General features: G+C 37.7%; 1 protein-coding gene across 2 annotated transcripts in view; it reads right to left on the bottom strand.

Moving 5' to 3' along the window:
- Window positions 1–27438, bottom strand: part of CDYL (chromodomain Y like) — a 125346-nt gene that overhangs the window by 48843 nt on the left and 49065 nt on the right. The window contains exons 2-3 of one of the 2 annotated variants that reach the window (XM_081324192.1): window positions 26528–26593; window positions 25164–25818 (exon numbers count right to left, since the gene is read on the bottom strand). In XM_081324192.1, the coding sequence (XP_081180318.1) occupies window positions 25164–25818; window positions 26528–26593 (721 nt within the window). The remainder of the gene's footprint in view (window positions 1–25163; window positions 25819–26527; window positions 26594–27438) is intronic. The other variant, XM_081324193.1, reaches the window with a different exon arrangement.

Genomic DNA, 27438 nt, shown 5'->3' with positions numbered 1-27438 from the left:
ACTGAAGGTCACAGACAAGGATTATTTATGTAAAAAAACTGAAAAGGATAGAATTGATGCTTGGCTCTATTTTTCCAACATTCCTTTGAAACTACATTTAGTTTTTTAGTTTCTGACTTGCTTTCTTACTGAGTCAACAACAGCAATACAAACCGAAAAATAATGTTAAAAAGAAAAATAAACCAGGGAGAAAAAACAAGTGAAAAAAGAAGTATATTTGTAAAACAAAAACCCATGCAGCCTACAAGTATTTATTTTTTTCAACTTATACTTAATTGGGCACTACCAAAGATTTCATCAACAATAAAGGTGAATTCCATAAAAACTTTTCACCCAATCCTATTGAACAGATTTATCACTATACCTAAAAAAAAGAGGATGACTAAGGAATACAGAAAGAGAGAAAGGTCAGAAAACAAATACTATTTTTACTTTTTCCAAATTCCTGAAATGATTTGTTTAATGTTAGGAAGAAATAGTATCCATTGTAACCAGCAGGAATTCTAATACTAGTTCATTAGATTCACCATTATTTGAAATCCTAGTCATAACAACAATTACCTTTGTTGAAAGGCATCAGGATAATGTTTTAAATCTGATATGCCAAAACCTCCATTGTGTTCGTTTATACTGTATGGTTTGCCTAAATTTATTTAATAATTATGGAAATAGAAAAAAAAATTAAGTAATTGGCTACAAAGGTTTTTTTTTTAAAAATCAAATGTTATTCCTTTGTTCCTACTGTAGTACTATTTAAAATACATTAATTATAGGCTGGCCCTAGATTAAAATTATATAAACCAAACTGTTCAATTAATTACTATCCACAGGAAATTTTCCATTGCTAAAAATGTATTATGAACAAGTCAATAAAAAGCATACAAATTAGTGGCACTGTTTTACAATAACTTAATATAAATCAACTCTATTTCTTATATGTGGAGAGCCAAGTATAAATCCAAATTGTTCATTCTAAAAGCTGGATATCAACCAGTGAAACAGAATTCAAAGGCAAGCAAATTCTTTATACCCCTGAGAACAGGCTAGCGATACAGAAACTGGGGTGTAACAAAGCAATATATTGCTGGGGAGGTTATATTCTAAATTCACAAATGAACTATACACTGAATGAAATACTCCGCAATTAAATACTGCCGGGGAGGCAAAAAAATCCAGCCTATATATTGCTGAGTGAGAATAATAAGTGTAGTGTGGTTAGCTGCTCAGCACATCTTTTTAGGAGAACATCTATGATTACCGTATTTTTTGGACCATAAGACGCACTTTTCCCCCCCAAAAGTGAGGGGGAAAACGAGGGTGCGTCTTATGGTTCCAAGGTGATCCGTATGACCAGCCCCAACCTCTGCAAGTGGAAAGCAAGGGAGATTGCCAGGAGCACAAATCGGCATGTGCTAAGAAACGCCGATCTCACGCTCCTGCAATCTCCCTCGCTCAGTTTCAGCTTCCCATGCTACAAGAGAAAGCAGGCTGAAACGGAGCGAGGGAGATTGCCAGGAACGCGATCTTGCACTGCTTCAACCTCCCTCGTTCTCTTTCAGCCTGCTTTCTCTTGTAGCAAGGGAAACTGAAACCGCGCGAGATCGCGTTCCTGGCAATCTCCCTTGCTTCGTTTCAGCTTGCTTTCTGCAAGAGAAAGCCGGGCTGGGCTGCAGGGCCGCCTCTGTGGGTACTGCTCTAACACAGACAGGAAAGGACAAAGAGGGAGAGAAGGAAGGGACAATGGGAGAAGGAGGGAGAGAGAGAGAGAGAGAGAGAGAGAGAGAGAGAGAGAGATAGGGAGAGAAGGAAAAAGAAAGAGGGAGAGAGAGGGAGAGAGAGAGAAGGAGAAAGAAAGGGAGGGAAATAGAGGGAGAGAAAGAGGGAGAAATAGAGGAAAAGAGAAAAATAGAAAGGAGAGGGAGAGAAAGGGAGAGAAAGAAAGAGGGAGGGGGAGAGAGGGAGAGAAAGAGAAGGAGAGAAAAAAATTAAATTAGTAACATGATTGTTAAGTGAATCTGGTTTCCCCACTAACTTTGCTTGTCAGAAGGTTGCAAAAGGCCATCACATGACCCTGGAACAATGTGACCATCATAAATATGAATCGATTGCCAAGCATCCGAATGTAAATCACATGACCCTGGGGATGCTGCAACGGTCATAAGTGTGAAAAATGGTCATAAGTCGCTTTTTTCAGTGCCATCGTAACTTTGAACAGTCACTAAGTAAATCGTAAGTCGAGGACTACCTGTACTTTATCATTTTTTTCCCTTTTTTGGGGGGGGGTGTGTGTGTCAAGTTTTTGACACCTTGCTAGGCAACTGGTGGTACTCGGACATTGCCTTGTCCTAAAAGTGGTACAATGGATGAAAAAGTTGAAAAGCCCTGTTTTAGTATACTGATACTATTTGGTTCAGAATATTTTTTTTCTTGTTTTCCTGCTCTAAAAACTGGGTGTGTCTTATGGTCCAGTGCGTCTTATGGTCCGAAAAATACGGTAATTGCCAAAGAGATTATTTTATGAAAGGAATAGGTAGGATGACACTACAAGAAGGTGGCAGTTTCCCTAGAGTCCCATAAACTAATATTGTTCTGCATCTTACTAAATAAAAAGGAAGTCTCTAAGAAATCTAGGTAGATGCCAGCCCTTGATCAAATTATCAGGGCTTGAAAGCTGAGCAGGACCTGATTAGATGTAGATAAAGGCTACCAGGGAATTTCAGGACTGAAGGGTGGACTGGAATGTTGAAAAAACATTGTGGAACAAGGCAACAACAAACCACTGCTAAAAGTCTACCATGGATATAGCGATATAATCAAGCCTAAAAAAGGTGTTTACTTTTACTCTGATAATTCTACTTTTTCTCTCATTTCATAAATAATGTAACAAACTATGAAGTCAATAACTCAAATTATTCCCTGGTGTTCATTCCTTTTTTTTAATGGATGTCAACTGTTTGAACAAAAAGAAATGTTTGGAATAAATAAAAGATTGCAGCAAAGAATCAATAGAAAATGCAAAAAGCGAGCCAATAGATCCCACATGTAATTAAAGATAAAAGTTGATAAATGACATCCTTGACAAGTTGATATATACAGAAATAATTCAATTTCCAAAGATTTGTATTAAATTTGATAATGGAAGCACTGGCATATTTTAACAATCAATCAAACAATCCAGGATGTAAAGTGGCTTGAGCTGAACACAAATACTTATTATATGTGGTTAATATATTATGTCATTGATAATTTTGGAATGTTCTACAGATAAATTTATTGATATCATCCCACACAGATTTCAAGCCAATTCCTAAAACTGAGCTTTCCAATAATGGAAAAACCAAAGTTTTTTCTTTCAGGAAAAGCCAAAAGGAATGAGATCAATTTTGAGGGATTTACAATGCCACTGAACTGAATATGCTTTTTCTGGTTTAGTTGCCTATGTTTTCCTTTGGGATAAATACAGCAAGCAGCCTGGCTCCCAAATTTTTGTGAATGCAGTACATAATCTTTAATAAGGGTTAGTAACTGCCTGCTAACCCCGTCTTTCAGGTTAGTCTCCTTCAATTACAAATGTTCCTGCTCATTCTGAACCTCTGTACAATGTAGAAATAATGTCTCTGCCAATATTAAATTGAGATATTACTATTAAAAAACCAAAACAAATCAAGCAAAGAACTTCTAGAAGCAGAGACAATATAAGAACTAAGGACAAAAATTCCTTGAACGCTTAGAATTCACATGCTCTCTAAACTATTATGATTTTCTGTAATGAGGTCAACAGCAAAAAGAAAGTTTCATCAGCCAGGTGGCTATTCCAAATACTCCTACAGAAATGCCCCTACTTGAAATAATATCCTACAGTGAAATGATAAGGAAACAGTGAACAGAATTCTGAGTAAAAAAAAGCTTCCGTTGACAAGAACATATACAGTGCCTTGGTTTATATAACATTATTCAGTTCAGTTATTATTCTGAAGCTTAATTTATCTTTAAGGTGTCTGTCCGTCCGTCCGTCCATCCATCCCTCCATCCACTACCCACCTACCTAGCTAGCTAGCTATTTAATTTACTTGGGTTAAAATAGTAATTTATTTAGTCTCATACATTTTAAGTATATACAGGGTACATGAGAATATATAAATTCTGGTCTCTAAATCAGTGGCCCCCAAAGTTTCGGGCATCAGGGACCGGTTCCGTGGAGAAAGGATTTTTCCATGGACCAGAGGGAGCGTGCTTTCGTGTGCTGCCTGCATCCCGTGGGGTTGGGCTTCGCTTGTTTCTGCAGCCCGGTTTCTTGCATGCCGTGGACCGGTGCCAGTCCACGGACCGGGAGTTGCGGACCCTTGCCCTAAATCATAACACCTATGAATGAAAAACCATTTATTTATTTGTATTCATTTTAATCCCATTTATATCCCGCCCTTCTCCGAAGACTCAGGGCGGCTTACAAGCTTAGCAGTAGCCTTCATTCTATGTATATGCCTGCTTATTAGGGCTTTTGGGCCCCCCCAAGCGGCATTATTACAAAGTCAGCTTATTGCCCCCAACAATCTGGGTCCTCATTTTACCTACCTCGGAAGGATGGAAGGCTGAGTCAACCTTGAGCTTGGTGGGACGCGAACCTGCACTAATTGCAGGCAGCTGGTGTTACTTAAGGAGGCATTAGCCCACTGCTCCACCATGCAGCTTTTAAGGTACTTTGAATAGGAATTCTTTTTGTAATATGGATTTATTAATAAAGTAGAAACAGAAATCTTCTCTGTGAGGTGTGGATAAATTTAATTCACTGTGTACTCCTTGGAGTTCTCTGAGGTTGACTGTTTGATTGCAGATGTTTGGGCTTTGCTCCCTGTTCATACATACCATGTTTCCCCGAAAGTAAGACCTAACCCAAAAATAAGCCCTAGCTTGATTTTTGGGGGTGGACCTAATATAAGCCCTATCCCCCAAATAAGCCCTAGTTTTGGGGCGAGGCGCATGCCTAAAAATCAAACTATGGTGGGGGTGGAGCTGTCCCATGCACTCCACCCCCACTTCCCAGGCCTCCCATGAATTGATACCTGCCTCTCCTCACCGGCCCACTTCTTCAGCGTTCCCTGGCCTGCATTTCGCAGAGACCTTTCTAGAAGGCCTCTGCAGCCGAGAACCAAGCTATGGATTCAATTCATAGCTCAGTTCTTAGCTGCAGAGGCCTTTCCAGAAAGGTCTCTGCGAAATGCAGGCCAGGGAACGCTGAAGAAGTGGGCCGGTGAGGAGAGGCAGGTATCAATTTCGCAGTCAGAGGCCTTTCCAGAAAGGCCTCTGACTGCGAAATGCAGGCCCGAGCTCCATTCTCAGCTGCAAAAGAAGTGGGCTGGCTGAGCAGGGTTGTCGGTGCCTCAGAGGTGAGTGGAAAAGACATCACCTCTTTTGGCAGAAAAACAAACAAACCAGACCGGATCTTATTTTCAGGGAAACATGATAGTAATTTGCCATGCTAGTATTGGAGGAGGTGTGGGTTTTTTTTCCTTTGATAGTACCTTGATTCGGGTATTGTTTTCTGCTTGAATGTTTGTTTGTTAATCCCTGTTTATCTGAGTGTTGGCTGCTCAAAAAGATATGCTCTGGTCTTTTTGTTTCCTTTCTAGCTTTTTATTGTCTCTTTTGAATGTAAAAAGGGTTTATCTCTATGTTTAGCTAATTTGATGGCTGATTGATAGTCAATTTGTCTGAATACCAAGCTTCCAGAAATTCCCTAGCATTTTGAGAATTTAGCTTGATTTAAAGATGCTCAGTTTTCTAATTGAAACTATGGTTGAGTCTGTCCATGTGTTGTGAGATTAAGGAATTTTCATTGTGTCTTCTAACTATTAGTTCATGTTCATGGTTGTGCTCTGCAAGTCTCTTGCCTGTCTGCCCTACATAGTGGCTGTTATAGTCCTTAAGCTTTATGTTGTGTAGGACTCATGTCATTTCTTCTTGGGAAACCTGGCCCATCCTGAGCTATATATATTCTCCTCTACTGAAATTAAGTCAGTTTAACTAAACATCATGGAATCTATTTTCACACAAAGGAAGGTCTAAAATGTCAATAATGAAATTACTGGAAGTTAGATTAAATAATACAATAATACTATTTTCACTCTCTCTTTAAAATATTTATATATCACTTCATAGTAAAAAGCTTCAAGCATATACAGTAAAACTCAAACTCAAACTACTAGGCTAAAATTGTTTTGTTAATTAAGACATCTATGAGTCTCCCTTTAAAGGAAACCTTTAAGTCAGGGGTGTCAAACTCAATTTCATTGAGGGCCACATCAGCATTGCGGTTGCCCTCAAGGGGCCGGGTGGGTATGGCCAGGGTGGGCGTGGCCTACTGGGTGGGCGTGGCTAGAGTGCGTATGGGCTACTGGGTGGGCATGGCCAGCTCTACATCATTTGCATCAAGGGTGCCTATGGGGGCCTGGGCAGGAGTGGGACAGATCTGAGGGTCTCTGGCAGAAGGAGGGTCTCTGGGCCAGGGCCAAGGCAGTGGGGGCCGTTCCCTCACTGTTTCCAGGATGGCTTTGTGGGCCACATGAAACCACTTAGTGGGCCGGATCTGGCCCCTGGGCCTTGTGTTTGACATGTCTGCTTTAAGTAGTTTACAGTTACAATTAGAACAGCAATTAATAAGTTAAAGTAATGAATAGAAAGATATGCTTTAAGACATTTTATTAAAAAATAGAGAACTATCAAATAAAACCAGCCAGATAAACATTAAAACTAACAGAAATTACAAAAAATCACAGCAGCAACAATTCTTATTTACTGATAATTTATTTATATTATTATTAAATTACATTATTAAAAAGCTAGAGAGAACAAAAACATTTTGCTGGTATCAGGAACACAATAAGGATGGCAGTAGGCATACTCACTTGTAAGGGATTCCAAAATTGGGGACTAGCTGAAAAAAATGTTTTTTTTAAGATCACTATGGGAAAACATCTAGGACAGCCTCTCTAAATATGACCTGATGCTACAGATAGAAATATTCAAGAATAGCCATTCTTTCAGATATTAGGATCCCACATGTGAACAAATTTATAAACCCCTACTGTGAACTGGGTCCAGAAACAAATTGGCAGCCAGTGAGGATCATTCAGAACTGATGAGGTGTTCAAATTATGGTTCCATTAAATATTTTTGCTGAAGTATGAGTCAGAAATGAAGTTTCTGATTCATCTTCAAAGCCAATGTGAGATATATTTTGCAATAATCTCATTAATAAGTTATCATGGCATAGCATACTATAATGAGGTCCGCTTTATCCAAAACTTTGAAACTGCTTTTGTGCTTCTTATGACATTTTGCTTCTTATGGCAAAAATGGGTCCAGGGGTACTCCTAGGCTACAAATTTGATCCTAGAAGGAATGCAATCCCATGTAGTAGAAGTTGAACTCGATTATGATAAGCCATCAACAAAGTATGCCTTTCTTTTGTCTGGATTGAGCTTCATTTTTTTGACTATCATCCTGTACTCCAGTATTGGTTTAGCAATTCTACTGTCTCAACTGAATCCAATTAAAAAGAGGGGCAGAATTTAGATGTGCTGCCACCACGTGGCTGGGTGGAGAAATCACAATGTGGGCAGTCAGACCCTCCTACTATATGATGTATTTCCTTTCCCCTCCCCTTTCTGGGATGGACTTCCTCCTCCCTCTTCCCTAGTGAGCCATGCTTCATTAGCAGAAAACATGGGGTCCCAATATGCAGACCCTGGGACCATTATCATCTTCTAACCTTGGAGACACCTCGGGAATATCTTGGAAATGCTGTACAACGTCATCTGAATTGCAATAAAGGTATTTCTATATAAAAGGTGTTTCTACGAGTTTAAACTATCTGGAGAGACCTGTTAAAGTTAATTATATCTGCTTACACAGACCATAGAAGTCTTACAAGAGATTAATTAAAGCACAACACGTCGTTCCAGAATAGTTAGAAGATGATAATGGTCCCAGGGTCTGCATATTGGGACCCCATGTTTTCTGCTAATGAAGCATGGCTCACTAGGGAAGAGGGAGGAGGAAGTCCATCCCAGAAAGGGGAGGGGAAAGGAAATACATCATATAGTAGGAGGGTCTGACTGCCCACATTGTGATTTCTCCACCCCTTAACTTGGGAGTGGAAGACTGGGACACACCATTACCAAGAGACAAGCTCCCAAAATGGGAGTCCTGGAAACAATCTCTACATGCCTTAGATGGAATCAACATACCATGCTGCTACACTCCAGCCTCCCTTACAGCAAGTCAGACCAGGGAAAATCACATTCTCTCAGATGCATCCACTGAGGCCATAGCAGCTGTTGCCTATCTCAAGGTTAAAGACTCTATAAATCGGACCCACATTGGGTTCTTGTTTGGAAAAGCCAAGTTGGCACCCAAGCCTGAGCACACAATCCCTAGACTTGAACTTTGTGGGGCCGTATTGGCTGTTGAAATTGTAGACTTTATATTGCGTGAGCTGGACATTCACATACATGACATTAAATTTTATACAGACAGCAAGGTTGTCTTAGGCTACATACACAACCAGACAAAACGCTTTTATGTTTATGTCAGCAATCGTGTAGAACGGATCAGAAAATCCTCTAAGCCTGAACAATGGCGTTATATTCCTTCAGAACGTAATCCTGCAGATCACGCTACAAGACCACTATCAGCAAGTGCTTTTACAAGTTCCTCTTGGCTAACAAGTCCTAAGTTCCTACTTGATCATACAGAAGAAAGCACAGTCGAATCCTTCGATCTTCAAGATCCGGACAATGATCCAGAGATTCGTTCTGAAATCAAGACTCTTCTTACCAGATTTGAACAAAGAACCATCATGGACTGTCAACGCTTTGAACGGTTCTCCGAGTGGAAAAAGCTCGTACGCACCATCGCAAGGTTAGTCCACATCGCACGATGTTATCACACCAAGTCCGATGACATTGAATGTCAAGGCTGGCACTTGTGTAAAAACCCTCTATCAGCAAAAGACATCGCTAGCAGTGAGCTGCTCATCATATGCTGTGTACAACAGAATGTCTTTAGCGCAGAATTCAAATGCATCCAGGACAAACGGAACATTCCAAAAAACAGTCCAATCGCCAACCTGAACCCATTCATAGACATTCACAGCATGCTAAGGGTTGGCGGTCGTTTACATAAGGCCAATTTGGGAGAGCGTGAACAGCATCCTCTTATAATACCTGATCGTCATCATCTCTGTACCTTGCTCATACGCCATCACCATGAAGAGGTTAAGCACCAAGGCAGACATTTCACAGAAGGTGCCATAAGAGCGGCAGGCCTTTGGATTGTAGGAGCAAAAAGACAGATTGCAGCTATACTGCACAGATGTGTGCAATGCCGTAAATTAAGAGGAAGGCATCAGCAACAACAAATGTCAGACCTGCCAACCGACAAACTAAGCACTGACCCACCATTCACTCATGTTGGTCTGGACGTTTTCGGCCCATGGTCAGTAACAGCACGTAGGACACGTGGTGGCCAAGCAAATAACAAGCGTTGGGCAGTCCTATTCACTTGTATGAGCATACGTGCAGTACACATTGAGGTTTTGGAATCCATGGATACCTCATGTTTCATTAATGCTCTAAGGCGATTTCTTGCCATAAGAGGATCAGTAAACTCATTAAGATCTGACTGTGGAACTAATTTCATTGGAGCCTGCAAAGAATTAGACATCAATTCTAAGTCAGTCCAGGACTTTTTAGCTGGAAAGGGCTGCACTTGGATCTTTAATCCTCCTCACTCTTCCCGCATGGGCGGCTCATGGGAGAGAATGATAGGAATTACACGTAGAATATTGGACTCTATGTTAATGGACTTGAACTCCACAAGGCTTACTCATGAGGTCTTGACCACCTTATTAGCAGAAGTGTCTGCTATAATCAACTCAAGACCACTAGTACCAGTGTCTACCGATCCAGAATTCCCGACCATCCTCACTCCAGCTACTCTTCTCACTCAAAAGCTTGGATCTGTTCCTGTTCCACCTGGAGATTTTGGAAAAGGAACTCTGTATCATGATCAATGGAGGAGAGTACAACACCTTGCCAACTGCTTCTGGAATCGATGGAAGATGGAATATCTTTCTCTTTTGCAAAGTCGCAGAAAATGGAAAAATCAATACCCCAATCTTCATGTTGGAGACCTTGTTCTGCTCAAAGACCAACAAGTTCAAAGAATTGAGTGGCCCATGGGACTTGTCGAGAAGGCCATTCTCAGCGACGATGGGAAGGTACGTAAAGTGGAAGTAAGGGTCGCAAAGCAAGGCACCATAAAAACCTTCATTAGACCCATTACAGAACTCATTCTGCTTCTACCTCTTGAAGACTGAACTCGTTGCTTTCCCTGTTGAATCCTGCCTTCAAGAAGAAAAGTGCCTTCAACCTGATCCAGACTATTGAAGCCTGAAAAGGCAATTGTTATTGTTGCAATATATATGCATGTTCTTTTATATCTTTCAGGTCTTGAACGCAACAAGCAAAACCTCAGCCTGAAATGGCAGTTTATTGTTGCAATATATATGCATGTTCTTTTATATCTTTCAGGTCTTGAACGCAACAAGCAAAACCTCAGCCTGAAATGGCAGTTTATTATTGCAATATGTATGCATGTTTATTTTATATATCTCAGGTTTTATGTCCTATATGGACGCATGTTTACCTCTTATATCTCTCAGGTTTTTATGCCTCATATATCATGTTTATTTTTTATATCCCTCAAGTTTACATTTATATGTATGCATGTTTATTTTTATATATTTTTCTCAGATGTATTACTTATATTTCTTAGGCGTTTTCTGACAACAACAAACCACAAACGTGTTCGCGTTTGCATAACTACCGTTATGGGATTTTATATGGTGGTATTATGAAATACCAGACGGGGAGTGTGCTGCCACCACGTGGCTGGGTGGAGAAATCACAATGTGGGCAGTCAGACCCTCCTACTATATGATGTATTTCCTTTCCCCTCCCCTTTCTGGGATGGACTTCCTCCTCCCTCTTCCCTAGTGAGCCATGCTTCATTAGCAGAAAACATGGGGTCCCAATATGCAGACCCTGGGACCATTATCATCTTCTAACCTTGGAGACACCTCGGGAATATCTTGGAAATGCTGTACAGCGTCATCTGAATTGCAATAAAGGTATTTCTATATAAAAGGTGTTTCTACGAGTTTAAACTATCTGGAGAGACCTGTTAAAGTTAATTATATCTACTTACACAGACCATAGAAGTCTTACGAGATTAATTAAAGCACAACACGTCGTTCCAGAATATTAGAGTTGCCAACAAACTGATGACATTTTATTCTGAATCTTCAAATGATTTCATTCAGACTTTCATGCAAAAGATGAAAAACATAGAGGATAAAATAGAACCTAGTATATAATCCCACTGTATACAGTCATGGCCGAAATTGTTGGCACCCGAGAAATTTTTCCAGAAAATCAAATATTTCTCACAGAAAAGTATTGCAGGAACACATGTTTTGCTATACACAGGTTTATTCCCTTTGTGTGTATTGGAACACAACAAAAAAGGGAGGAAAAAAAGCAAATTGGACATAATGTCAAACAAAACTCCAAAAATGGGCTGGACAAAATTATTGGCACCCTTTCAAAATTGGGGATAAACAAGATTGTTTCAAGCATGTGATGCTCCTTTAAACTCACCTGGGGCAAGTAACAGGTGTGGGCAATATAAAAATCACACCTGAAAGCAGATAAAAAGGAGAGAAGTTCACTTAGTCTTTGCATTGTGTGTCTGTGTGTGCCACACTAAGCATGGACAACAGAAAGAGGAGAAGAGAACTGTCTGAGGACTTGAGAACCAAAATTGTGGACAAATATCAACAATCTCAAGGTTACAAGTCCATCTCCAGAGATCTAGATGTGCCTTTGTCCACAGTGCGCAACATTATCAAGACGTTTGCAACCCATGGCACTGTAGCTAATCTCCCTGGTCGTGGATGGAAGAGAAAAATTGATGAAAGGTTGCAACGCAGGATAGTCCGGATGGTGGATAAGCAGCCCCAAACAAGTTCCAAAGGAATGCAAGCTGTCCTGCAGGCTCAGGGAGCATCAGTGTCAGCGCGAACTATCCGTTGACATTTAAATGAAATGAAACGCTATGGCAGGAGACCCAGGAGGACCCCACTGCTGACACAGAGACATAAAAAAGCAAGATTACAGTTTGCCAAAATGTACTTGAGTAAGCCAAAATCCTTCTGGGAAAATGTCTTGTGGACAGATGAGACCAAGATAGAGCTTTTTGGTAAAGCACATCATTCTACTGTTTACCAAAAACGAAATGAGGCCTACAAAGAAAAGAACACAGTGCCTACAGTGAAATATGGTGGAGGTTCAATGATGTTTTGGGGTTGTTTTGCTGCCTCTGGCACTGGGTGCCTTGAATGTGTGCAAGGCATCATGAAATCTGAGGATTACCAAAGGATTTTGGGTCACACTGTAGAGCCCAGTGTCAGAAAGCTGGGTTTGTGTCCGAGATCTTGGGTCTTCCAGCAGGACAATGACCCCAAACATACGTCAAAAAGCACCCATAAATGGATGGCAAGAAAGCGCTGGAGAGTTCTGAAGTGGTCAGCAATGAGTCCAGATCTGAATCCCATTGAACACCTGTGGAGAGATCTTAAAATTGCTGTTGGGAAAAGGCACCCTTCCAATAAGAGAGACCTGGAGCAGTTTGCAAAGGAAGAGTGGTCCAAAATTCCAGGTGAGAGGTGTAAGAAGCTTACTGATGGTTATAGGAAGCGACTGATTTCAGTTATTTTTTCCAAAGGGTGTGCAACCAAATATTAAGTTAAGGGTGCCAATAATTTTGTGTATAGCAAAACGTGTTCCTGCAATACTTTTCCGTGAGAAATACATGATTTTCTGGAAAAAATTCTGGGGTGCCAACAATTTCGGCCATGACTGTAAATGCCATGGAGTCAAGCAAAATCTGCCCCAATGCCACACTGTAGAAAAAATCATCCTGGAATGAATTAACTTGGGAGATCTTTCCACAAGGATACCTTGTCTGATAGTATTGAAAGCTGCTGAGATATTCAGGAGAATAAACATAGTGACATACATTTATCTCTCTTTGGGAAAAGAAGACCAAGTATGGTAACAAGATAATTTCAGTGACAAAACTTGGCCTGAACCTTCATTTAAACAATTCATATAATCTAAGAGAGGATTTGATCAACTAGCTCAGGGGTTGGCAACCTGAAAAAGGAAAAGAGCCACTGGGAACCGGTTCCATCACACATAAAAAAAAGTGGGAGCCACGTGCGTGTGTCCATGCACGCGCATGTGCAAAAAATGTTTTGCGCATGCGCAAAACGGGTTTTTCTTGCGCATGCGCGGACGCACGCGGTTGCCATTTTTTTAATGTGTGATGGAACCGGTTCCTGGTTGCGCGACGGCCCGTTTGCAGAGCTACCGCCTTCGGCAGCCTGCAAACGTGCCACGACAGCTTTCCCAAAGAGCGGCGCTGCTGCCCGTTCGTGCGGAGGTGCGCGAGCACCTCTTCAAAGGTTTGGGGAGGTGCGCGCGCACCTCCCCCCATTTGGAGAGGTGCGCGCGCACCTCTCCAAACGGGCGGTGCCACTCTCCATTTGGAGAGGTGCACGCGCACCACTGCCTGTTCGAAGAGGTGCACGCGCACCGGGTGGCTGGGAGCCGCAGGAGACGCATGCGGCTCCGGAGCCACGGGTTGCTCATCTTCTAGCACCCTGTCAAGAAAATCAGTATTGGGTATTGGCACATAATAATTTAATTTAATTTAATTTAATTTAATTTAATTTAATTTAATTTAATTTAATTTAATATTTCTATACCGCCCTTCTCCCTGAGGACTCAGGGCGGTTCACAGGGCAAGAGTAAGATACAAAATACAAATATTAAAAAGAAATTAAATGATTGCCCAATTTTAAAACAATTGATATACAATTATAAAACCCCAAAGATAAAATTAAGAATACAAAAAATAAAAAACCCCACCCATCCCCATCAGGCTAGGCCGGCTTGTACAAACAAAAATGTCTTGAGATCGCGACGAAAGGAGCGAAGATCGGGCGCCATTCGGAGCTCTACCGGTAACTGATTCCACAGCTCCGGAGCGCCCACAGAGAAGGCTCTCCCCCTGGGGGCCACCAATCGACATTCTCTGATCGGTGGCACCCTGAGGAGGCCCTCTCTGTGGGAACGCACAGGGCGCAGGGAGCTTGATGCCGGCAGCAGATGTTCCCTGAGGTACTCCGGGAACATCTGAGGTACTCCGGGAACAATTTATATCTTTTGGATTCAATGATTTTTCCCCCCAGGAGTGGTCTTACTAGAATCTTCTTAAAGATGCAAGAATTAGTCCTTCTCAAAAAAATTTACATCCCTCTGAACCTAGGTGAAACTGCCCTCCCCCCAATGAGGCATGAAAGACATGGATGAAGAAATATATATGTTGGGCTGTTGCTTTGATCTCAAACCAACAGCCCAACTACCAACCTGAGCTACTAATATTCAAACACATCTCAAACATATATGTGACTGAATTCAAATCAGCATTTTGTCTGCATTATTGACTTTAAAATCAAAATTCCAGGCACGGTCTTACAAACAGACTGAACTACTAAAAATGTATATTTTAAGTAATTTGACAGATTTTCCCTCAAAATATCTACCAAACATGTCATAACAAGCTATCAACATTTTTGTATGATCTGTAGCTGGGCGGCTCCTGAAAAGCCCTGTATCCTTGAAAAAACATACATAAGAATGTTTTATACCTATATTAAATAAAATAAGGATTTGAGAATAAAGCAGAAGCAAAAAAAATAAAAATAAAAACACCAGCAAAGACCTGGGAGAATAAAACTCATCACCAGGCACCTAAAAGATAAAAAAGATATAGCCCAGGTATTGGACAGCATTCAAAGTCAGAAGACTACCACTAAAAACCTTGCCCTGGGTTAGTTATTCACCATACTTGAGTATTGGAGAGCACCCAGAATAAGTAAGCTCTCTGAAGATGACTTCAGAAAGAGAAAGTATTTCCTTTTGGATACTGAGAATAGCTTTATAGATTAATAACAGCATCTTGAATTGGCGCTGGAACTGGGAGCTAGTAAAGATCAGAAAGAACTGCTGAGATGCATAAAATCTGTTGTAAACACTTGTTTTCTAAATCTTTAAAAAGATTTACTTGTCAGCTATTTTGGACAGGCATGAATTATTATTACTTTTGGTTCTGCAACTATTTTTCCAGATCAAAAGAAAGAAAATATATTCCACGTTTCATTTTTCCTTTCCTCAAAGTCTCAGGCAAACTTTATCTTCATTACTTCTGGGTGATATTCAATTCAATTTGCAATTTGAGCTAAGAAAATTCAAAAGATTATCCCATTACTTTTAAAATAAGGTTTTATTTCAGTACCTTTATTCAGTTAAGATTCAAATCAAGTATCTTTATTACAGTCTACAAACAGCTAAAACAGTAAGAGAGAAAGATAATTTCATACAACAATTTGTTGTCAGGGGGGGAAGACAATGAGACAATAAAACAACATATTTAATTTAAAGTATTGTGCAATAGTGTGACTCAAAGTATTTGGCAACTAGACAAATATCTGTCATGCCATAGAGATGGTATATTCAGTTGAATTTGACTTTCCTTGGAACAATAAACTGTCCTAGTTTATGCATTGTTTTTTGATTTGACTTCAAAAATCATTTGTTATGTAGCACAGTTTCCCAACCTTTCCAGCTTAGCAGCCTGGAAGGAAAGGGAGGAGCAGGGAAATGTGCGTGCACGAGGCCTACCTGCACGCACACACAAATGGGTACATGCATGGCAGTGGGGCTAGCGTGCATGTGCATATGCAAGCAGGCTGCGTGTGCTTGCGGCAGCACCCATACACAAAAGGGCGGCTGGCGCACGTGCAAACAGGCCACTAGGCCCGCGTGATGCTGGTGGTGATGCTAGTGGACCCACCCATGTGCAAAGGGGTTGCTAGTGCCAGCACAGCAGCGCTACCACAAGTGGGGGGGAGCTCACCAGCGATTCCTGTGATCCAGTGGCCAACAGACCACGGCCCAGTAATGGGCCACAGACCATAGGTTGGGGACCCCTGATGTAGCATAAGACCAACATTTTGAAATAAGTCTAAAGTCCTCTATAAAAAATACATAATTAGTTCATTATATCTACAATATTATTTGTGATACTCAAAACAAAGTCACTACTAAATTAAAAAACAAGAAAAAATTCAGGCATTTTAAGTGAATGTCTACATTATTTAAAACTACTTGGTTGAGTACTACTGCTAATAATAAACTTGAATCTTGAGTAAGAATTAATATTTGAAATTTAGTCATCAGAGGTATCAACTCGTATTTAAAGTTAAGTTGTATTTGTCATTCTATTGCTTGCTTTTCTCAGTGCAAATCTATCCTACTGGGATTTCTTTTCACAGTGTACTGAAGCTTTAACGATCATAAATAATGTTGTTTCATCTACAGATTCTTCTATTTCCCTGTTCACTCCTTTTTCTGGGTCATTAATGTATGTATTAGGTAGCTTAGGAATACAGCTACTTTCCTCCACTGAATTGCAATAACATATAAATACGAAGCATACAAGCTCATTAGTTTTATTGCAAAATTCAAAAAGTTAAGTATTCCCTAAATTCTGATTCTGATCTCATACAACCCATAGAAATTAATTTAAAAAGAGCTTTGGCTACATGGGAAAAGATAAAAAATTAACAGTGTCATTCATTATTTTCCTTAAAACAGAAGTTTAAAACAACTGTATTTTATAATCAAATTGCTGAACATCTGGAATTAGAAATCTTTCTAGAATATTAACAGTGATAAGCATAATAAAAATAGCTTGGAAGACAGAGGAGAAGAAGAAATTGCAGATTCTATAGCAAGAATGCAGTTGGGTGGATACAACAAAAACCTGTAAACATTCAAGATCTAAAAGTGACTTACACAGCAGAAATCCATAGTCAGCTCACCAAAACACATACTTGTGTGGCAAAAGCTTCACAAAATGGAGCATACATAAAAAGGTTACTGAAATATTTTATTGTTATAAACTTCTGTGTGCCTATAGATTACATTCAAGCCCTTTTTCCTGAAACATATGCTTTCCACTCCTTATCCTGCCAACTCATTAGGCTATTGGTCCAATGTTAGAACCAGAAAGGCCTGTTTCGAATATAGTAGCTGTCCAGCAAGTTTTTAAAAAAAATCAGAAGAAAATGCAGTTTTCAGGTAAATCCCAACTCTAGAGCTGCAATGCAATAAGCTCAAGAGCGTACTTATATTTTTCCTTGACTGTATCTTCTATCTTCTTTAATATAGAACTGTTTTATAATAATGCATTTACCACTATTTTCTTCAGTTCTCCCAAACTCTTGTAATTCAGAACTCTTTACGAAACAAGTCCCCAGTTTATTTAAGCTAGGAAATCATGACTTTTAAACAGGTAAGATGATTGGATTACACTTATACTGCAGATGTTGCAAATAAAAAAGAGCTGGGGTAATATAGCAGTAAGCAAAGCTGCACTTGTCCTTACAAACAAGATGACCTATTTACTATGGAGAATGAATGGCTACGAAGCGGAAAATAGCATATATCACCAAAGACCGTGAGAGTTTTAATTTTTGCTACTATTACTTATCCAATGGTAGTCCTCAATTTATAACAGGTTGTTTAATGATTGTTCAAAGTTAGGATGGACTTCACAACTGTCCCCTCCCCAATCACATGACTGTCTTTTGACCATTTGACTACCAGCCTGCATTTACAACCAGTTGCAGTGTTCCATATTCATGATTTACAATGTTGTTGTTTTTTTTTGCTGGTTTCTGGTATATTTTTCCCAGAAAAAAACAAACACCCATCCAAAGAATCAATTCAATTAATAACCATCTGGATAGCTTAAGGACCATTTGCTTTGCTTTACAACCACGGTGACTTGCTTTGGGACCACTATAAAAAGAGCTGTAAAATCGAGCCCAGTCATGTGCTATCTTGACTTACAACTACGCCTTATGACTGAAATTCCTCTATCTCATGTTTACAAAAAATTGAGGAAATAACCTAACCCTAACCCTTCTTTGGTTAGGAACAACTTACAAAGGTATAATTGTTCATTTATCAGTTTACTTTATAATTTAGAAGTTTTTAAAGCAACACACTGTCATTTTGAAAAAAAGTATTTTCTCTAGGAACATACAGTATTTAGGAGAGAATATGACAGTAGTTTTACCTTCATGCTAATACGTATTTCTGAGATATGCTTTTGCATCTGTTGTCTATTTTTCATGTGAAATATAAAAATAAGAGATTCAAGTCAGTTATCGGTTTTACAATGACCACTGTTATGACATCGTAATTAGCATCAAACACCCACATTTATTAGAGCAAATCTACTTTGCATTTTGAATGATTGTTCTGGTATGCTAGGACCATTACTAATTTCTTTTTGGGTGAAACAAAGATTGTTTTCTTGTGGCAAAATAAAAAAGAAAGAAAATAACTGTCACGTAATTTCCAAACATTCAATAAAAAAAATAAATGACATATTAGTTTATGACTATTACCCAAGATTTAATTAACTAAAACCAATTTGCAGAAAATACAGACTAAGATGTATAACTTATCATTACTTTAATTTGGTTCTAAGGCAAGATGCCACACCTATCTTCATTAAAACATCTTCATAAAAAAAGAAAAAGAAAAATGCAGAAGCGTTTTTTGATGTTGATGTTGCCTAGTTTGGGTAAATGAAACATCTGCAAGAAAACAACCAAACTCAGAGAGTACCAAGGACCCCTCAAACATGCAGACGACATTTGAAGTAGAGCAGAGGTCCCCAACCTTTTGGGCACCAGGAACCAATTCCGTGGAGAAAGGTTTTTTCGCGGACCGGAGGGTGCATGGTTTTGTATGCTGCCTGCATCCCATGGATGGGGCTTTGCGTGTTTGTGCAGGCTGGCATGCCACAGCCCAGTGCCGGTCCACAGATCGGAGGTTGGGGACCCCTGAAGTAGAGTACAACTCAGAAGAATATTCCATTTCAAAAATCAAATGTAGTGCAGTATTTTATTAAAACAAATTTTATGTGCCTGGCACAATAATCCAAGAAACAAAAGAAGTGAACACCTTTCTACTAAAACACCATTGTAAATCTCAAACCAAGCACAGTAACCTGTTCATGACAATGTATCAGCAACCTCTTGTAATTATAAAAGTCTGAAAACTATCACAACAATCGCCTCAATCACAGTAAAATAATAATCAGATAGGGCAACAAGGTGGATATAAAGAAACTGGTAATGTGCAACTCATCTTGCAACGTAAACTATGTCAGATCTGCAATTAGTAAACATGTTTAACATAAACACAGCAATAAAGCAAAAAGTAAGGATAATTATAATTATATACTTATATGAGATCTGCAAAGTTTTTGATCATTCATCTTTAAGAATAACAACAAACATTCCTAATAAATTTTACTTGCACTTATGTATGTTCTAATAAAAAAACAAAGGTATCCTGTTCTGTGTATCAGAAATTCTTTTTAAAGAAAAATATCAATTGTACTATTAATTGTGCCAGCAATAACAACTCTGTAGTATTTTTTTTTAAAAAAACACATTATTGTAAACTGTTGTAATCTAGTTCATTCAAGCTTAATTAACACATCAAAAATAGACATTCTTTTACACATGCTTTTCGAAAAAGAATAAAAATAAGCATGCATATTTTATTTCTATTACTTAAGTCTGCTACAAATAAGTTAAATATTGTAGCATATTACAAATGAAACAGATACAAATTAAGTATTATATGTGAAACATGTAATATAAAAAATAACATTTTTAATAGTTTAATTGCTATTACTGGAAAGTACAATGTATTTAATGCAATATAGCTAATCCCTAAATGCTAGTGCACAGCTAGTTTCTTAATTATTTTTTTTCTACATATATAAAGAATCTATACTCCCTCTGTGGGCACTTTCATCATTAATCTGCTCTGCAAAGCAATACCAATAATTCTGATATTACTAGAGAAAATAAAGCGAAAAGTTCTTGAAATCTTAGAAATCTTTTACCAATATTTTAAAAGTATAGATTCCAGAAATGTAATTACCACCAAAAGTATCTTCTTACTTGACTCTGAACTGTAACTGAATGATGTAGAAGAGCAGACAGAGTTGGAAGGTGCAGTTAAATGAATCATCAGTTTAGAGTCCCCGCGTTCCCACAAGAGACCCAAGTCCAGCTCCCCTAGTGCCAATTTAGTGCTGTTATTTGACTAGATTCTTGCGTAAAGGCAATAATAATATATCCTCTGACATAACAAATAGTCTGGTTCTTTGTACCTGACACTGTAGATTGCTAGCTAAGGACTTTAGTGCTGCTTTCATACAGCCTTTCTATAATAGCCAAAGTTAAATGTTTGCAAGTTTTAAAATACTGGAACCACGGCACTGGTTAATTTTTATAGTGCAATGTTTTCAAAAATATTTTAGCATACTTGGAGGTTTTGCAGTCTCAACTCCTTGCAAGGATTTCAATTACACACCACTAACTCCTCTGTATCTAGAAAGTCTAGACACTCATCAAATTCAGAAGAGCTACTCTTATTTTATTTCAATAGAACGAAAGTAGGAAAGTCATTAAAAAAAACACCAATCAGAGCTAAAATAGTTCAGCCTATAGTCAATGAAACAGTAGACAGCACATGTGTGCTTTATAGGCAGACCCTCAATTCAATTCCCAGCATACATGAGCAGATTTGAGAAAGGAAAGAATGGAGGCTTAAAACAATGAAATTGTATGCTAACTATTAAAATATTAGTAAAAATAAACTAATATGGAGCAAACATTTTACTACTGTGTAATAAAAATTTTGGCCAGCCTTCATGCATCAGAAATTCACCATTCTTAATATCCTGACAAAAGTCAAACTTACAGTAATTTGCTTTATTTTAATCCTTTTTCTGAGGCTAATTCTAATCACTGATTAATCTTTTTCTTTCATTTGTAATCATGAATAAAAGATAAGCTTGCCAAAAGGACTGCAGATATTTTAAAATTGGTTGATAAGACATCCTTTACTATGGATACCACATAGGTAAAGGTAAAGGTTCCCCGGCACATGCCTGCTAGTCGTTTCCACCTCTAGGGGCCGGTGCTCATCTCCGTTTCAAAGCCGAAGAGCCAGCGCTTGTCCGAGGACGACTCTGTTGTCATGTGGCCGGCATGACTAGACGCCAAAGGCGCACAGAACGCTGTTACCTTCCCACCGTAGTGGTCCCTATTTTTCTACTTGCATTTTTACGTGCTTTCGAACTGCTAGGTTGGCAGAAGCTGGGACAAGTAACAGGTGCTCACTCTGTTACGCAGCACTCGGGATTCGACCCGCCAAACTGCCGACCATCTGATCGACAAGCTCAGCGTCCTAACCCACTGAGCCACCGCGTCCCTGAATACCACAAAGCATTAAAGAAAGTATTATGAATATGAAAGAGTAGAGGGGAAAAAAGTGAGAAATTTCAGTGGCAGAACATCTGTGAGCAGAACAGATTTTTGGTTCTCTAACTCCTGCCTTACTAAACATTATGATGGACTGACTTCTTCATTGTTCAGCCACCAATTTTCTTTGGATACAGCAACTGTGAGGTGAGAGGCACTTATACAAAGCTGCTTCACTTATACAAAGCTGTTTATGATTTTGGCCTATAAGAATTCCCAGTATACAAAGGAAATATGACAGAAGAGGGATTAGAGAATCATCACAATAAAGCAACAACCTTAAGGTTTTATATGCTTTCAACAATTCTTCTTATGGAAACTCTTAAACTAAAATGATCTACTTGGCTTTCAAAACAGAAGATGGGATAATAATTATGTATTTCCAGTGATATTATTTAAGATTTCAAAAGCATCATTGGAGAAATAATTTAAAAACAGTTAACCCCCCCCTAAAATATTCCAGATCTAATGAAATATTAGATGGCAGATGTTCAGTTTTGAACAATCTCTTTTATTTTACATGTTAGCAATTCCTGCACACACTAGCAATTTTTTATCAGAACCTTTAATTTAAATTTTAAAAAACTATTGTTGCATCTGAATATGTAAAATGTGTGTTACAATTAGATGCAAAGAAGTTCACAAAATGTGTGAGTTCATATAGACAAGGTTTAAAATAACACAATTCAATTTCAAGTTCTGAAACTTGGAAGATTGCAAATGGTGATCATTTGGATCACAGGGCACTTGGCAATCCATCATAAAGGCAAACAGGTTGCCAAGTAACCAAAATTCAGTCATATGACTGGGAGAGCCAGCATGACATTTTATGATAGCTGGAGTCGTAAAGCACCTATTCTGAGACTGTCATGACTGCAAATGGTTATTAAATGACTGGACTATCTGTAATGTGGTACACGAGCCACAAAATGTATGTTTCCAATTATATCTGATGTATGAACTGCCCTAGGCAAGCCATTGTGGTTTCATTTGCATATCAAGCCAAATCATAGTTAAGGAATGCTAGCTGTAGTTTAGTTTTGGTATAATGTCTAAATTGACAAGGTACAAGAAGCAGTTATTCTTTTTCCAGAGGCCTTTGCACCTAGAATTCAGTACCTTAAAAATGATGAAAAACACAGCTGACATCCAGCTGTAAACTAGGAATCCTTTAGTTAAAATGAACAGAACCCACCGAGCCTTAAACCTCCATTTGCAATGTGTACTAGAGAAGCGTATTAAAATTTACTATTTCAGTGCAAAACATTAAAAAGTGCACATCTGTTACTAAATCAGAAAGCACTAGACAATTAACAAATATAGATATATGCCTGGAAGAACAGCATTTGGCATTTAAAGAATCTTGGCCTCTCTGTATATTGGACCTATTCTTATTAGTCCCAGACATTATGACTAATTTTAATGTACACTGGAGTTGTAATCTAAAATAATTGGAGCACAAATTTTCTTTATCAGGCCTACAAAAACTTTTCAAAGAAATATGTGCATAGGATACTGCTGACTTTTACAGTAGGTCGAGACAATTTTTATTTGGACTTAGTAACTAACTAGTGGTTTTAACTACAAATAAGCTCTTGGGTAACTCTGGTTCTAGAACTTAATTGATCTGCAGAGATATAATAAGGCTGACCAGAGTAGTGATTATGAGTCAAGATGTTTCCCTTGCAATTAAAGAACCTCCTGAACCTGAAAGCTTTGAACAAATGTGTGCCTAGAAAACATCTCATGAGCAAACTGTCCCTCTGGATCCAGCTACTGGACACATGAAGCAACTGCAATCATTTCACTGCTTGGTGTGGCAGCTCTGGGGCTTTCTGGATGTTAAAAATCTATTAAATAAATAAATACAAGTTAATAGAACTCTCATCGGATCCCTTGATTACTACTAGGGATTGAGTCACTGAAAATACAGCTTTATAGTAGTGTTACATATTTTAAACATATTTTCACTAAACTAGTATCTACTTACGCAGATTTGATGAGTGTGATGAAAACAGTTTATCTTTTGAACCTTCTATAAAACTGGTCTTTGAAATCTATTATTGTCACCCATTTCTTTTTATCAGCAAAGATGTTTCTCTTAATCAATACCACTCACTGTCTTATCCAATATTTTTACAGCATTGCCTTTCTGCCAAAATGGGCAAATGCTACTTTCTTTATAAAACGAAGAAACTAAATTATTGAAATATCAAATCTAAACTACAAAATGTATTGCTTTATCTGAGTTCTATTTTATCTAAATATTCCTCATACAATTCCAACGGGATGCTTTTCCCAATCTACTTTTTCAGGGTTTTCATATTAATTATAAAAACATAGCTTAAACTGAAAAAAAACCCTTTTCAAATCAGAAAGCAAAATCATTCATGCTGAATTAAAAATAAATAAATAAAACTAGTAATCTAGAAAAACAACTAAATCAGAACAAGATACTATGCATTTCATTTAGCAGTGAGTTTTAATCGCCTCATTGGAGCTTATCCCGATAAATAAATATATGAGAAAACTAGGGATAAACAGAATGATGGAAGAGCATAGTAGTACAGTTCTAGAAATAGTCTCAGAAACGTGATTAAGACCTATGTAACACATCCTCCTCCCATATAGAAACTTCATATACAATTCCAGTTCTTCAACATACTGTAATATTTCAAATGCTTTATAAAAAGACAGAAAAAAATCAAGAAATTTGTGTGTTCAATAGAACTATAAAATATAAATAAGAGTGGAGGGAAGACCTAATAATGAATTATAACAAATTCAAAATGTATTTTGTTCAGATGTCCACATCCAATGTCAGATAATTTTACTCCTTTCTTTTCCTGTAAAATTTTTCATATTACCTCAAAGATGATTTTCTACCTAGAAGAGGGTAACTGAATATATACAATATGTCATAAAAGAAAAACAGCGAGCAATATACCAACAATTCACAAATTAAATAAATGCATTTGTCCAAAAATGAAAATGGCAGAATATACTGGTTCCCTATCAACATCTTAATGAACTTCATCATTTCTTAAATCTATGAAGCAAATAGTTTCAAGCAATTAATAGATGGTAAATTTAAGACCCTGATAAAACCTGTCTTTAAAAAATCAATCACAATATGCTTCTCAGAAAGGTATAAATTAACAAATTTTGCTGTGAGTTTTATTGTAAGATTGGTTCCCACTCTTAAACTATTTTGCAAGGCCCTGAAGATGTGGTTCTGCCAATGGGGACCCCAGAGTGATAAGGAGCCCATCAAGTGGAGGTGTGCCCATCAAGTGGAGGAGTTATTGGTTTTTCTAATGGGGTTTTATCCTTGTAAGTCGCCCAGAGTCACAGAGAGTGATTTGGGTTACCATATAAAATTTCTTAATAAATAAAAATCATGAACCAATCAAGATAAAAAGAAAAAATACATATTGCATATTTGTTCCTGATACAAATTAGATAACAAAACAATTTCTGAAACATTAAAAAGTTACTTATATGAATATCTACAAAATTTGCTGGAAAACCTATCCATCCATCCATATCTTACCTTTTCCATTTATTGTTAATGCAGATGCAATATTAGCTGTTACTGGCATTGGCAACTGTGGCACTAATGAATGTATTCTTGGCCTGCTCCCCATTCTAGCACGTTCTTCTCCAGGACCTAATAAAGCTCCAACTGGTTTTTCTGCTGCCACCTCTGGTGCTACAGAATCTTCATGATCCTGCTCAATGCGATCCAGCTTATCAGGACTTTCATTTTGAAAGCCATCTACTGCTGTCCGACTCTTGATAGGACTTTTGGGCACAAGAATTTTGATACCTGATTTTGAAAGGTCCATGTTTTTTCTACCAGAGAGAGGAGTGTTGTTTTTCCGAAACTTCTGGGCAGCAAATAGTTGATTTTTTGATTCGTGGTCTTTTCCAATAACTAAGGACTTGGACGTTTTTGAAAAAGAACTGTTAGTAGATCGAGAAATTTGTTTTCTTGCATTATTTGGAGATGTCCTATTTGTCCTTGTTAATGCGCTTTCTTTTTGTTTTTCACTGTGATGTCTGTTAAATTCATGTATATATTCTTCACAATTTACAAGGTGCTGTTCAGGTTCCCATGTGTCATCTTCACTCTCATAGCCTTTCCATCGTACTAAATATTCCGTTTTTCCTTTCTTGTTTTTTCTTTTATCAACAATTCTCTCTACCTGTTGAAAGAATTAGAGATGGCAATGAAGATGTACTTGTGAATGTTCAAACATGAATGTACAATGAGGCAATTTGAAATACAGAATCTAGAAACAATTATGTTTTGTTTCAATAGTACTCATTAATTTTGTCAATCAGTGTAAATAATTGTATACTTTATTAGTAAGCTCAAACAACCTTAAATGTACACAAATGCAGGAAAGTATAAAATAAATTATATGATGATGACTGAAAAGAAAAATGGTACTAATGGCATACATATTTTTAAAGTTGTACACTGCCTGGAGTCATAATGTATGAGTTGAGTGGCCATATACATTTGTTTAATATATAAATAATATTTGACATTCTGTGATGGGAAGAACTCTGCACCTTCCATTATATATCAAGTATTGATATATTTATTGCCATCATAAATTACTAGGATGCCTTACTCTCAGTGACATAACCCTAAGCTTCTATCCTAATAACAACAAAGAGAAAACAAGATTATAATCATTGGTGAACATCTTCGTATGTTGGGCAACCTATCTTGGGCAACTCATGCATTCATTACCTTATCTTTAAAATGGTGGAGGAGGGGAAATGGCTCTTTAATGGGCAAATTAAGGATGCAAAATCTTTTTGAATTCCTTACTAATGTCACCTTTCAATATTACTGTCAATTCATTAAAGACATAAAACATAAGATAAAATAAGAATTCTTACGGTGACAGAAATGTAAATCATAGTAGATCTGTATTCGTGGAAATCAGTTCTTGGGAATTTTTTCATCTTTAATCATAAACAAATATAGATAGATATAACTTGATATATTAATGTTAATCACATAATCATATTGGAGACAACAAAAATTAATACATCACATTTCATCTTGATGTCCTATTTCAATTCTTATTATATTATCTCCCTCTCCCCATGCTGACAAAATACTTGGTTTTCTATTTTTCTAAAGTAGAATTCTGTTAATACTTTTGTAACAGACCATTCAAAAATGAAACTAGCATCTATAAAGTGGCTACAAAGAGAAGACGACAAATAAAGAAACACTAAAATCTGGAATGACTTAAAATCAGATGGAAATTTGATTTTCAATTTTCAAACCAGGTTAATTTTGATGATTGTAATGATCACATTATTTTTAATATGCTTAAAATATATTTATTTATTCTGAATTTAGTTATTTAAAATATTTGTTCCTGGTATGTTTTCATAACAAATATTTCAACACTGAATACATGTGACTGCCATAAATAATAACCTGTTTTCCTGTTCCCATAAAACAGGATGTCATAATGGAGATGTTGATAGTACAAATTCTTACATCGTATTATTAATTAGTTGATGTAAGATGGTGAGAAATAGAATTATTCAAATAGATAAGATATGTATTCTGAATATTAGACTTTGTGATGCATTGTGATAATGGGAACTTTGGTTACTTAAAACTTGGAAACTAGAAATATTAAATGATAAGTTAAATATTAATGGGAAAATAAAAACTGGGGAAAACTAATTAGGACACTGATTGTCCATAAATATTGAATGTTAAAATAATAAGGATATGTATAAGCCAAAAAGTATTGATAAATGTAAGAATGTCATTTTTATCCAATTGA

This window comes from Vipera berus, assembly GCF_964194415.1.
Source record: "Vipera berus genome assembly, chromosome: 3".
Classification (NCBI taxonomy): Eukaryota; Metazoa; Chordata; class Lepidosauria; order Squamata; family Viperidae; genus Vipera; species Vipera berus.
This window is presented reverse-complemented; position numbering and strand designations above follow the sequence as displayed.